At 44.6% G+C, this 13,938-nt stretch overlaps 5 protein-coding genes across 5 annotated transcripts; 4 read left to right on the top strand and 1 right to left on the bottom strand. All coding sequences in view use genetic code 12, as the record gives it.

The window, feature by feature from the left end:
- Nucleotides 1-299: 299 nt before the first annotated feature.
- Nucleotides 300-2,249, top strand: PSN45_002516 (MFS general substrate transporter; the record flags this gene model as incomplete). The annotated part of the gene is made up of 1 exon (XM_006684956.2): nucleotides 300-2,249. One exon carries the CDS (start codon nucleotides 300-302, stop codon nucleotides 2,247-2,249), a length of 1,950 nt encoding a protein of 649 aa, XP_006685019.1.
- A 326-nt stretch (nucleotides 2,250-2,575) lies between these two features.
- tmk1_1 (mitogen activated protein kinase) lies at nucleotides 2,576-3,676 on the top strand (the record flags this gene model as incomplete). The annotated part of the gene is made up of 1 exon (XM_006684957.1): nucleotides 2,576-3,676. The coding sequence occupies one exon, from the start codon at nucleotides 2,576-2,578 to the stop codon at nucleotides 3,674-3,676; it is 1,101 nt and encodes a 366-aa protein (XP_006685020.1).
- A 117-nt stretch (nucleotides 3,677-3,793) lies between these two features.
- PSN45_002514 (uncharacterized protein) lies at nucleotides 3,794-5,350 on the bottom strand (the record flags this gene model as incomplete). Its single annotated transcript, XM_006684959.1, has 1 exon — nucleotides 3,794-5,350. One exon carries the CDS (start codon nucleotides 5,348-5,350, stop codon nucleotides 3,794-3,796), a length of 1,557 nt encoding a protein of 518 aa, XP_006685022.1.
- Nucleotides 5,351-6,881: 1,531 nt separating this feature from the next.
- GCY1_1 (Glycerol 2-dehydrogenase (NADP(+))) lies at nucleotides 6,882-7,757 on the top strand (the record flags this gene model as incomplete). The annotated part of the gene is made up of 1 exon (XM_006684960.2): nucleotides 6,882-7,757. The coding sequence occupies one exon, from the start codon at nucleotides 6,882-6,884 to the stop codon at nucleotides 7,755-7,757; it is 876 nt and encodes a 291-aa protein (XP_006685023.1).
- A 241-nt stretch (nucleotides 7,758-7,998) lies between these two features.
- Nucleotides 7,999-13,866, top strand: UFD4 (Ubiquitin fusion degradation protein 4; the record flags this gene model as incomplete). Its single annotated transcript, XM_066157887.1, has 2 exons — nucleotides 7,999-12,968; nucleotides 13,083-13,866. The coding sequence occupies 2 exons, from the start codon at nucleotides 7,999-8,001 to the stop codon at nucleotides 13,864-13,866; spliced, it is 5,754 nt and encodes a 1,917-aa protein (XP_066013984.1).
- Nucleotides 13,867-13,938: the final 72 nt, after the last annotated feature.

Here is a 13,938-nt window from a genome sequence, read left to right as displayed (position 1 = left end):
TGGATGGTGGCTAGTCTCTTCATCGGACATCTTTGGTATCCTGTTCGCATCTAAAAGTCATTGCCCTCATTTGCACCCAAAGATCACAAATGATCCCACAATCTTTACGATCGTCCCAGACACCCACAATATCATCAGTGTGTGCTCCCGCCCGTGTCTGTAGCACTCGGCTCCACAAATACATTTCAGTATTTCAGCACATTTCCCAACGTCGGAGCTGTTCCGCGCTATCTTCGCACCTCACATTTGACATATGCATCTGACAATTAACATTTAACATTTAACATTCAGTCTCCTCAATGATACAACCACATACACAAACAGGCTCACCGCCACCACCCGACCCGCCCGATGACAATGGCACCAGTATCAACCCGTCCCCACGGCGCCCCTCCCACAGCTTGTCGTCGCTCGAGTCAATCAACTCCAATGCCTCCAGCTCGCATCCCCCTCCACAAACAATAGACCAAAAGGTACAAAAAACCACAAACTCCATAGCTGGTCCAGCCGATGAGAAACCACCTCTCAACCATGCGCCCTCCAACACCTCGGCCAAGAGTAACCGGGTGCCGCTAGGCCAAAGAAGAGGACTTCTAGCTCAAATAACCCTCATCCCCGAGTACGAAGACCCCAGAGACTACGGACCTCGCCAGAAGATGGTGATTGTGTTGATCGTGGCACTCGCCGCCATCTGTGGACCCATGGGAACGTCTATCTTGTTGCCGGCCATTGAGGATGTGGGTAAAGACTTGCACACCTCCACGTCGGTGGTGAACGTATCGGTGGGAATTTACCTTCTTGCGATGGGGATCTTCCCCCTCTGGTGGTCAGCCTTCAGCGAGAAACACGGCCGCCGGAACGTGTATTTGGTGTCATTTACCATGTTTGTGGGCTTCTGTGTGGGATGCTCACTTGCACCCAGTATTCAGACATTAATTGTATTTCGGGTGCTCTGCGGTGGGTGCAGTGCATCGGTGCAGTCAGTGGGGGCAGGCACCATCGGCGACTTGTACGTGCCTAGTGAGCGTGGCCGGGCCATGGGGTGGTACTATTTGGGTCCATTGATGGGGCCTTTCCTCTCGCCGATTTTGGGTGGGGCCGTGGCCCAGGCCTGGGGCTGGCGTGCCACCCAGTGGGTGTTGGTGATCGTGTCGGGCTTGTCACTCATGGGAATCTTGTTCCTTTTGCCGGAAACCCTACGAAAACAGGACGATATGGCCAATATCCGCAAGCTTTTGGCCAGTGCGATGCAAGAACATTCTGACAGTGAGAAGAGCCTGGGCGGCGGAGACAACGAGGAAATGATGCTAGACTTGGTGCAGAGCGTGGTGCGGTCGGTGCGACTGGAGCACGAGCAACAGGACGACCAGGACGAATTTTTGGGAGAGCCGGCCGGCGATTCGATCATGCCCTCGCTCTCGCGACTCACCACCAACCGGTCGGCGTACTCGGTGCGAATCAACATGGAGACACTCCAGCACGAACTCTCTAAATCCATGTCCCGCAAATCCGTCCACACCACGAAATGGCAAAGTTTCAAGCACGAAGCTTATGAGTATATGATCCGCCCAATGCACTCACTTGTGCTCTTGGGGTATCCACCGGTGTTGTTGGTGATCTGCTATTCCTCCATCAGCTTCTCTTTGGTGTACTTTTTCAACCTCACCATTTCCTACGCGTACTCCAAACTGCCCTACAACTTTTCCCTGGTCATTGTTGGACTTCTTTACATTCCCAACTCGGTCACGTACGTGATAGCATCGATCTTGGGAGGCCGTTGGAATGATAGGCTTCTTCGCCAGTACGCGGCTGCCCATAATGGAGAAATCCGCCCTGAGGCCAGAATCTCCTGGAACTTGGTTACAGCCGTACTTTTGTTCCCACCAGCATGCCTAATTTTTGGCTGGACGTTGGATAAGGGGCTTATTTGGGTGGTGCTGTTGATTGGAACCGCCATTTTTGGGTTTGCCGCCATGTTGGTGATTGGGGCTACCGTGACCTGTTTGGTCGATACGTTGCCAGGCAAGGGGGCTACGGGTGTGGCACTCAACAACTTGATACGGCAGATTCTCGCTGCTGTGGCCTCTTTTATAGTGGAGCCATTGCTCCGGGCCCTTGGACCTGGGGTGCTCTACTCGATCCTCACGGGGATTATCATCGTGGCATCAGGAGTGCTTGTGTATTTGAAGCGTAACGGTGACCGATTTCGGGAGAGGTATGACCTTAGTACGTTCTACGATAAGCTCTAGGGACGATGTCGGTGGACTATTTATTCTGACTGATTACTCTTTATATTCATGTCACAAACGAATAATAATTTTATTCATATATATTAAGTAACAAACCATAATGCTATTCAAGACCCAACAAACTGCTGCTGATGGTGCAACCCTGGCCTTTGGGTTATCTCTCATATTCATACGAGTTTTGGCTAGACCTGATCGGCGGTGTTTCAGAATCTGCACCTCACCAAAATATTTTGCAACAATGCGTGCTTGCACCAACTGTGGGACTTTTCCTATCTCCAACTATAAACATGCCAAACCCTGCCACCACAGGCCCAAATCACTCCAAAATGACCAAGAAGCAACGTACCATCACCTGTAATATTTCATCACAGTTTCGGTTGCTGAAGGTCATTGGAGAGGGTGCCTACGGCACTGTTTGCTCGGGAATCCATGTCGCGTCGGGCAGAAAGGTTGCAATCAAGAAAATCAACGCTTTCACTAACCCATTGATGTGTTTGCGGACCCTCCGGGAGGTGATGCTCTTGAAGAAGTTCTGTGGGCATGAGAACATAGTGAGTTTGTACCATGTCGAGGTTCCGCCCAGTATCGACCAGTTCAACGAGGTGTACTTGGTACAAGAGTTTATGCCCACAGACTTACACAGAGTGATTTCTGGCCGTGTTTTGACCGACGACCACATCCAGTACTTCACGTACCAGATCTTGCGAGGACTTAAGGCCATGCATCTGGCCGGTGTGATCCACCGGGATTTGAAGCCGTCTAATGTGTTGATAGACGATAACTGCGATCTCAAGATCTGTGATTTGGGATTGAGCAGACTACACCGACAGGACGGTGGAGACGGCTCCATTTCCAGTATGACCGAGTACGTGGCCACCCGGTGGTACCGTGCCCCTGAAATCATGCTTTCTCCCTCCCATTACTCCAAAGCAGTCGACCTTTGGTCTGTCGGATGTATTTTGGGGGAGATGCTCATCGGAAAAGCCTTGTTTCCTGGTAAAGATTACCGAGACCAGCTCCTCCAGATCCTTAGATTATTGGGGAACCCCCTGAAACACTCAGAAGATATGAAACTTTTAACTTCCAAAAGAGCCAAACAGTATCTCGAGTCTCTCCCCAATTACGAGCGGTTGGACTTCAACTCGGTGTTTCAACATCACCCACTCAGAAGTTTTCTGGGGGGATCTTCTATAAATCCCTGGGCAATTGACTTGCTTGAAAGGCTTTTGATTTTCGATCCGGCAAAACGGCTCACGGTGGAAGAAGCTATTTGTCATCCATATGTGGCAATGTACCACGATTATGAAGATGAGCCAGTGTGTAGTCCTATTCTGGCGATGGAGTTTGATTTCGACATGGAGAGGAGGCTGAGGTTGGACTTGCACGAATTGAAGGTGCGGTTGTACGATGTGATTCGTGTGTGTTGAGAGTGTTTGGTCTGTTAGTTTGAATTTTTTTTATGGCAATTGTTAGTTGTAGTTTATGCTTGAAAATAAAGCGAGATCATTCAATATTCATTAATAATAATATCTAAGGGATGGTATCTAATACAAGTACCTAAAGTCAAGAGATATATGAGAGCCATCGTTCCCCTTTCCTAACTCGTTTTCCCATTTCATGGTACCGTTGACAAGTCTCTTGTTTAACTGCACCAATCTGAATCTCGTCAAGGTTGCAAAAACCATCGCGAGAAGGATAAACACACAGTTACATACAAAAGCCACCTTATACTGAGGACCAGAGCTCAGTGGGTACAAGTATGAGTTCCAAATGGAGGTGGAGTTGGAAAGACAGTTCATCAATGCAATACTAATGGCTCTCTTGATGGGAGGTCTGGGCATCGAGTTGGACATCCACGTCAAAATGATCGTGAAGGAACAGTATAACGAAGGGATCATAATACACATGGCAAAATAACGGGCACCAGTGTTCATAGTTGCGGCCGAGATGATGAAGGATATCATCGAGATGATCAACGGAAGTGTGACATGGAAGTATCTCTCTCCCGTCTTATCAGCATGTCTGGCCCACAAGAAGGTCGACACTACCGCAAGAAGGTATGGCGGAGCTGTAAGCACCAAAGTGATTATCCGGTTAAAGTTTAAGGTTTCAACCACAGATGGGAAGAAGTTAGTGACTCCACATGCTGCTACCAAGAAGGATAAGGTGGCTGTGATGGTCCATTGTTTGGGATCTTTGAGAGCCAATAAAAGAATCTCCCTGTAGTTACTTTTTGTTGTAACCTTGTCCAAATCGTCTTGTCCAACATCTCTTCTCATCTTCCACATGATCACGTCTTTCTCCTCCTGTGACAACCATTTGGTGTTGTGGGGCATATCAGGAAGAATGAAGTAGGCCATTGGAACAAGTGTCACGGTGATACTTCCTTCAATGATGAAGAGCCATCTCCATGCCCGCATCCCACGAACCCCATCCATGTTATCAATGATCCCAGCAGCAATCAACCCAGAAAATGCCCCCGACAAAAGCGAGCCCGAGTATAACATGGTGGTTCTCAAAGATAATTCTTTGGCATTATACCACTTTGATAAGAAGAACAAGGCACAAGGAAAGAATCCAGATTCGATGATTCCAATCAATATACGAACCACCAATAATCCAGCATACCCATGGTCTGACAGAATAGCTCCAGTACAAGCACTGATGGCCCCCCAAACCGTCATCACAGTAGCCATGAATATAGAAGGCCGTGCCATTTTGTTGAAAAACATATTGGCTGGAACTTGCATCAAAATGTAACCAACAAACAAGATAGAAATACAGGTCTGATACTGGGCTCCAACCAATCCAAGATCCTCTTCCAAACCACCCAATCTAGCACTGGCAATGTTGTTTCTGTCCAAGTAGTTCAAGATATAGATTAAGACCAACATCGGTAAGATTCTGTAGTCCATTCTACGGGTAGTTTTGGCCATGAACTTCTCGATTTCATCCTCGGTCATGTGCCTTAAAGATTCAGGTAAAACATCTCTAGACATTTCTTCCGACTGGTAAGACGAGGATTTGGCCATATCGGTTTGTTCTTCCTGATGAACAACCTCAGCTTTTTTATCGGCAGCACTAAGCAGCAGTTCACTCATGATTTACTAGTTGAGAAATTTCCAGAGTGCTGGTTTTGTCTGGTTTTATATGGTTTTTGTCCAGCGTTTATCCCCACAAAAAATTGCATGGAAAAACCTTGGGGAAAATCTACGCGAATGATCCCCCACGCCTAAACCGCCCAATGAAGACATGTTAGGAACCGTTTCGAGCCGAAGTGGGGGAGTCACTGCAAAAAGGCTGTGTGTACATAGTGACGTGGGGTATATCGGGGGATGTGGGGGGTATCCTCTCCACCACCACATTGTGGGTGAGCTTGTGTGTCTAGTTTTCTGTTACGTCGCAGCTGGCCTAGCAATTTTCGGATTAACCTGAAACTCGCGTACTGAGAAGATTCGTGGGGGGCATTGGATATTATACCCAATACCCCACAGATCATCCCTCAGACATGGTAAGCCGGCGATTGTCGGGAGCACTGTCAAGTCTTCCCACTCCACATACTCTTTTCACAAACAAGTTTGACTCTGATATTTTAAGTTTCCAGCTGGACCACCGGATCACGCGCCCTGAACTTCCTCCAGTAAACCGGTCCCCCACCCCCAAATTTATCAGTCGATCCAACTAATTCATCTTTCTCTCTTCACTTCGTACCCTCCAGGGGTACTCTTGCACAGTTCAGTCCATGGAAGGGTTGGTCCCCCCTCCTGTGGGGATTTGAAGATTTTTGCCGGGAGCAATCACCATGAAAGTGGTGTTGCGTGGGGGGCCAGCCGCACGCCCAGCACAGGGAACATTGCAAGTACTCACCGACCATTTTGGTGTCCCCCCCTTCATCCCCCACCCTACCCCGGACTCTAGTCCATCAAACCGATTTCATTTCTACAAGATCTGGGTCTTGAGTCCTCTTATCTCCAGATTGTTGGACATTTCGGGATAGTGTATCTCTAGACCGTATTTGCATGTCTCCAAACCATTAAAGTCTTAAAATAGAATCAGCAGAAATAAAGAATTGGCATGCCTGATATTCAGGGTGCTTCATAGTGATACAAGTGGCAGTGGGGGATCTAGGTTGACTTGTGTTGGCGAAGGAACGGCATTTCGTCTTTTGCTGGAAATTATCTGACTGGTGTTGGACTATATTGCACATCTGTGTTGGGTTTATTACACATGTGTGTTGGGTTTCTTGAGCTGTATTTCTCATCTGTATTGGTTTCTTGAGGTATATTGCACATCCATTATCCAAAAACCTGGATCTTGGTTTATAATACCGTCTGGAAGTCGATCATAAGCCCTTTTGCTGTCATCTCCTTTCAGATGGCCAGTCTGGTGAATTCAAGTACATGGGTCTGTGGTTCTTTACACCAGGTACACCTGAAAAAGTACTCAAAAACTGCTGTAAAAAGTACAACAAATAGCCTTTGTGGAACTGTAGGCTAGCAAATCACCGTTCTGACCACTGCAGCACCCAGAAACGTCTAAGTAGTAATTTGACGTGTCCTGCAGGATGCCATAATGTGGAGTAATGCGCAAAGATCCACACCAGTTCCGAAATCTTCACTTCCAACTACTTTAATGACAGAATTAACCACCAACACTCAAACCCTTCTCCTCAATGATGGCCACCGTATCCCTCAAGTAGGTTTCGGAGCCATGCGAGTTCCCAAGGAAGGAATTCTTGACGCTTTGAACGCTGGGTATAGGCTTCTTGATACTGCCACCATCTACAAAAATGAGCAGGACGTGGGCGACGCCATCCGCCAGTCGGGAATTCCCCGGGAGCAGTTGTTTGTGGTTACCAAGTTGTGGAACACTGACCACAAACGTGTTGAAGCTGCTTTGGACGAATCGCTCAAGAAATTGGGCCTTGAGTATGTGGACTTGTACTTAATACACTGGCCATGGTCCGAGATTGAAGGAACTGATCACGAGGTATACACTGACTGGACCTTTGTCGACACCTACAAGGCGTTGCAAAAGGTGTACAAAACCACGGGAAAAATCCGGTCTTTGGGAGTTTCCAACTTTACCATTGCCCAGTTGGAACAATTGTCTTCTGACAAGGATATCGACGTAGTGCCAGCAGTCAACCAGATCGAAGCCCATCCATTGTTGACCCAGCCAAAGCTCATGGCGTATTTGGAATCGAAAAACATCCTTGCTCAGGCATATTCTCCACTAGGAGGCTCGGGCAACTTCTTGTTCAAATACAAAGAAGTGACGGACATGGCCTCTCGGTATGGAGTTACACCAGCCCAGTTGTTGATCTCCTGGGGAGTCCAGCGGCGTACGGTGGTGATTCCCAGAAGCGCCACTCGTAGTAGAATCGAGTCCAACATCCGCACCTTCACCTTGAAGGACGCCGACTTTGAGGCGTTGAACACCTTGAGTGACACGTATGGTGTTATTCGTAACAACGACACCTGGCGGTTCACCCCTGGTGAAGAATAAATATATGTCTCGTATGCCAAATATACTTATATGCCTCTAGTTTTTCGCAATCAATTTCCCCTGATAGCCTTCGCGGTAAGCATTTCTATCAAAAACGCTACCAGGTCTTTTTGATTCGATTTATAAGCATATTTATTTCTGGTCCCGTGATTAGCATTTGTGGACTTCCAACTGATTATATCACATTTCCATACCAACTCTCGCAGCCGTTTCTTCCCCATTTCCATCCAACCTTAAAGTCATGTCTCGAAGATCAAAGGAGGCAAATACTAATCCTTCTACAGACTCAGACATGTATGAGGCCGAGGACTTACATGGTGGCTACAAGTCCGACGGTGTGGATGACTCTATTCTACGTTTGTCCGAACAGGCCCGAAAACGGCCATCTCGTGATGCATCCGATGACGGCTCAGACGTCATGTCACAAGAGGAACAAGACTATGAGGGTGCACAGACTAGCAGCCAGAACGACGATGCCTATGAAGAAGATGAAGAAGGTGACGAAGAAGATGATTACCAGGAAGAGTACGATTTTGGTGAAGACGAAGATGAAGCTCAGGCTGTTAGATTCTTGGGTAGTTTGGCCCGCGCTTCACAAAGTGGAAACACCGGCACTCAGGAACAAGCTGACGATAATGATAATGACGAAGATGAGGGAGACGGGGACGAAGATTCAGGAACCGACTCCGGCTATCCCCGTGCAGACCTTTTGAGAGCTCTTGGCTCATTTTCCAATATAAGAGGTGGTGGTTCAGGAACACAACTGTCCTTCGCCGATGTGATTCAAAGATTGGTGGGTGAAGGGTTTGTTTCACCATATGGAGGGCAAAACAACGAGATCGATACCTTGATTAACGGTTTGGGCCAAAGAGATGATCCGTTTATTCTCTCCGAATCTTTGAACCAACTTGGTGAAAAGCTCTTGATGATGAACGCCATCACCGCCGAAAGAGTTATACCTGCTAGTAAGTTAACTAGGTCCATCATTCTGATCATGAACGACCCGTTTCTCCTGGATCAGCTAGAGTTACAGCTTGTCGCATGTCGCTGTTTGTACAACTTGATGGAAGTCAATCTAGATTTCATCCATGATGTGGTGAATAATGAAGGAATAGAGGCCGTTTGCATCAAATTAAACGAAATCACCTTCATTGACTTGACTGAACAGGCATTACAGACTCTCGAGATGATTTCACGAGATCCCATTTCCCATAACTTGATTATCTCCAATAATGGTCTCAGGGCGTGTATGCAATATCTTGATTTCTTGACCATTCATTCCCAAAGAAAGTGTCTCTTAATTGTTGCCAATGTTTGCACAAACATTTCAGCCAACAATTTCGATAAGATAAATGAGGTATTTGACAACATATCAGGAGTGGTTAAGAATCATACGGATCCAAATGTTATAGAGCATGCGTGGTTATCCATCTCCCGTATAATTTCCAGCTTCAAGTCTCATCCATCGAAATTGGAGACCTTATTCGTGACTAGAGTCGATTTATTGATCGAAGTCGTTGCTACTATTGTCGTCAGCTCCAACAAATCTTCTGTTTCGGATTCAAATGACTCGCATAAAGTTCCCGTGAGCTTCAGCTCATGCTTAAGCTTGGTGAAATCTTTGATAGTCTTGGCTAGTACGAGTGTGAAGATCTCTGCAATTCTTTTCAGAGATGTTTCGATTGGTGAATGCGTAGTCAAAGCCATCAATAAATTTTCAAAGAACAAAGAAGACTTGAAGAACAGAGGTTTAAGTGTCATCAGTTCTTCTTCTTTCAAAGATAACATATCCATTGAAGCAATCATGGCGGCTCCCAATGAGTTGTTATCTCAATTCCTCACCTTGATTGGCTACTTACTTCCAATAAACTATGGGCCTCAAGAAACCCCTTTCTTGAAGAACAGTCATCTAGAATTCGAAGAAAAGATCGAAATCAATCAACAAAGAACTCAAATCTGCAGAGATACTATGCCCGAAGCATTTTGGAAATTTGTCAACGATATATGGTCTTTTTTGATCAATAGCTTCCAAGCATTAATGGACTTCGAAGTCAGAAGGAGAATCTTGATCAATTTATTCCGCATTGTGAAGTTCATGCAACCTGATGACTTCAAGAAAATTAACGGCATAGAAATGGTGTCTGCTTTATTGGCCTCTATTGTGAATCAGAACAAATTCACGATTTTAAAGGATTTCAATAACTCGGTTCCAGCAAGCCAACAGGATACTGAAATGAAAACCAGTGATGACGAAGACTCAGACGAATCAGAAGACGAAAACGTCAATGACCCGAACGCTGGTTCCAAGAATCAAGATAACACAGCCAAGTTAAATGCCAATACTCTTGTATGGAGCTCTTGCTTGATTGTTTTGAACTTGATTAAGATTGAACCCCAAATCTTCATTGATTCTTTTGAAAAAGAAGGTTTGATCAAGGACATTTCCACTATTGCTAATCATTTAAAGTTCATTAGCACTAGCGACCCTATTAACGACGATTATGAGGCATCAAGACCTTTTCTTTCGATGTACTCGTACAAGTATGCAGATATAGAGTTCTCTAAGGACTATGAGTACAAGCTCACAAGTATGAAGATTTACAGCAAGTTGTTTCATATACTCATGGCCATAGACGAGCTATATGTGAACAGTAAGGAAGGTAGCATTGCACAAGTATCCTCTGTTGCAGTTGAAGTTCTGAACGAAATCGAAGGGTTATTAAAGGCTCAAGACTTATCAAGATTTCCATTTAGCAAGTGGCAAGAGTCATGGGAAAAGTTCCAATTACTTTTGGATAATGGATCTCAAAGTGTTTCCAGTTTTGAGTTGGTATCGTCTGGTATCATTCAAGCCTTGAATGATGTGTTCAAGATTGATGCTCTTGGTTCTCAAGACAGCCTATGCTATATTTCCTTTATATCTGTGTTTTTCCGCAGAAACAGCCAGGGTAATGCCTTGATCTCCATTCTTGTTGACAAGTTACAAGAGGCATTGTCAAGAGTTGAGTCCTTTGAAGTAATCTCTGCTGGTACCAGCAATCAAGGCCTCAATTTGAGGTTCTCTTCATCAAACTATTATGATAGTTCTCAAACGGCTGGTATGGCAAAACAAATCAAGTTGAAATTGGGTACTGACCCTTCTGATACCTCTTCTGCCAGTCAATTGCCACCAACAATGCAAAATATGGTTCTTTCTGTTCACGCTATCGCTTCATTTGCCTCTGTTAGCACGTTCTTAACTCAAAGAATCAATTTCTTCGAGGCATTAACTGGTTCTAGACGTAACAGGCTTAATAGTGATGTTTCTGAAGATGTTGAAGACCTCGATGAAGAGGACATAGATGATAACAATGAGGTGATTGGAGATGCAGACTTAAACAGAGACGAATCCAACAAGACAGGAAAACAAACACACATTGAGTTCTTGATCAATGACGAAGTAATCCCTAATGGCACTACCATATATGGGGCTATCTACAGATCACTCCAAAGTGAACCCGATGAGATTGTCGAGTCTTCAAGAATTTGGAATAGTGTTCATCAGGTTTCTTTCCGTGTGGTGGACACCCCTGTTGAAAGTCCTACAAATGACTTGATATTGTATAATTCGAACAAAAGTTACAATGAATTGAAGTCTTATGATGCTACAACCATCAACATCTTGAATTTACTCAAGGTCTTGTTTGAAGTGAATGTATATGCTCAGACATTGAAATATGAGCCGTTGTCTATTGAAAAATTCATGAGTTGGAAGCTTACGGTCAAATTGAACAGACAATTGGAAGAACCTTTAATTGTTGCAAGTGGTACTCTACCAGGATGGGCTATTCATGTCACTAGGCAATATCCCTTTATTTTCCCATTAGACACAAGAATATTCTTCTTACAATCCACCTCCTTTGGCTATTCAAGACTTATACATCAATGGCAGATCAGATCTAACCAAGAGAACGAAAACATTAACGGTCATGGCAGCCAATCTCAAAGACCGCAACTAGGAAGACCTTTGAGACACAAGGTTAGAATTTCCCGAAAGTTGATTTTACAGAGTGCTCTTAAGGTGTTGAACTTGTATGGTACCAGCCCGGGAGTTTTAGAGATCGAGTATTTTGATGAAGTTGGGTCAGGATTGGGACCGACTTTGGAGTTCTATTCGAGCGTCTCAAAAGAATTCTCAAAGAGAAAGTTGAGGTTATGGAGAGATGACGACCCTGATGGTGATGAAGAAGATTTTGTTGATTACAAGACTGGATTATTCCCTTCTCCAATCGACATGAATGAAATCCAAACGGAAAACGGAAAGAAAAAACTTTACTTTTTCCGTATGTTGGGTAAGTTCATTGCCAGAACCTTATTGGACTCTCGAATCATAGACTTTAGGTTCAACCCACTTTTCCTCAAGCTCGTGCAAATCTTCAATGAACACTCCATGAACAAAGAAGGCTTCAGTGATTTGAAGAAAATCAACAACTTAAACAGTCTTAGGATTGTTGATCCGTCATTGGCAGATTCATTAGAGCATTTGATGAAATACGTTGAACTCTACAAGAATGTTCCTGAACATGAAAGAGACCTGATTCTTGTTGATAACTGTACTTTGGAAGACTTGTCATTGTCATTTTCGTTGCCAGGTTACCCTAGTTATCAGTTAATTGCCGATGGAGATAACATCGCTATTACCTCGAAGAATATTGAATCGTACATCAGCAAAGTCATTGAAGCTACCTTATGCAATGGTATTATTCCACAAACAAAAGCGTTCATGAATGGATTCTCTAAAGTTTTCCCCATCAGCTCTTTGATTGTTTTCTCACCCAATGAATTGGTAAACCTCTTTGGAAATGCGGTAGAGGATTGGTCTTTGGAGACATTACACTCATCCATCAATGCCAATCATGGCTATTCCAAGGATTCAGATGCTGTCAGAACCCTTATCGATATTCTTGTGCACTTTAACGATATTGAAAGACGGTCCTTTTTACAGTTTCTAACAGGAGCTCCAAAACTTCCTGTGGGAGGATTTAAAGCGTTGAAACCTGAATTTACAGTGGTTAGAAAGTACCCTGAAGGTGGGTCTAAAGATGACGACTATTTACCCAGTGTCATGACCTGTGCCAACTACTTGAAATTACCTAACTATTCCACCGAAGAAATCATGAAGCGAAAGATTCTCCAAGCCATCAGTGAAGGTGCTGGGGCCTTTTTATTATCGTGAGTTTAGCATAGATAGTTTTGAGTAAATGTACATACAAATATGAAAGTTCGCGCACATCAACAAAAAAGGATCACTTGTTCAGTCGTTTAGTCAATTAATATCATGTCCAGCTCCGTCAACTTGGAGAGTTTGGTATCTTCCTTGGTGAAGAGTGTTCCTCCCGGGGAATTGAAGGGAGCCAAGGACGATTTATCGACCATTTTATCCGATGACAACAGACTCATCAACTCCTCAATTGAACAGTACATAAACGAAACGGGTGCTGTTGTATCTGGGGCCTATGTCGCATCCAAATACAACAAACATCTGGGGTCCTCAAAGTACATAGACTTTGTGGGAAGACAATTGTTCAACGTGGACATTGACACCCAAAAAGCCATTGATCTTGAAGACTATTCGCCTACCGAAGAGTACCCTTCGTATTTCGATGATTTGGTTGAACAGTTGGAACAGTATGGAGAAGACCATTATCCTTCCACATATGCCTACACCATTGTTCCCAAAGGCGATGAGGTCTTTGTAATCATCATTGGTCAAAGACTAAATAACGACAATTACTATACGGGACAATGGAATTCTACGTATGTGATCAAGAACGGCACCATAAAGGGAGATATCAAGGTTGACATCCACTACTTTGAGGACGGGAATGTCAGGTTGAACTACGACGAGTCTACCAGTGGTCAGATCAGTGCTTCTGCTAAAAACATCATCAACTTTATTAACAGTTCTGAGAACAAAACCACCTTGAAAATTGTGGACAACTTCAACGAGTTGAACCAACGGTACTTCAAGAACTTGAGAAGACTTTTACCGGTGACGAGGTCCAAGATTCACTGGGGAAATGCCATTGGAAACTACAGATTGGGATCTGATGTCGTCAACAAACAGTAGAAAGTATATTAAAATACACGTAACGGTGGATGGTTTGTAGCATTATTCGTTCTACTAATGATCCATGATACT

The sequence above is a fragment of the Yamadazyma tenuis genome, chromosome 3 (assembly GCF_029203305.1).
Source record: "Yamadazyma tenuis chromosome 3, complete sequence".
Taxonomy (NCBI): domain Eukaryota; kingdom Fungi; phylum Ascomycota; class Pichiomycetes; order Serinales; family Debaryomycetaceae; genus Yamadazyma; species Yamadazyma tenuis.
This window is presented reverse-complemented; position numbering and strand designations above follow the sequence as displayed.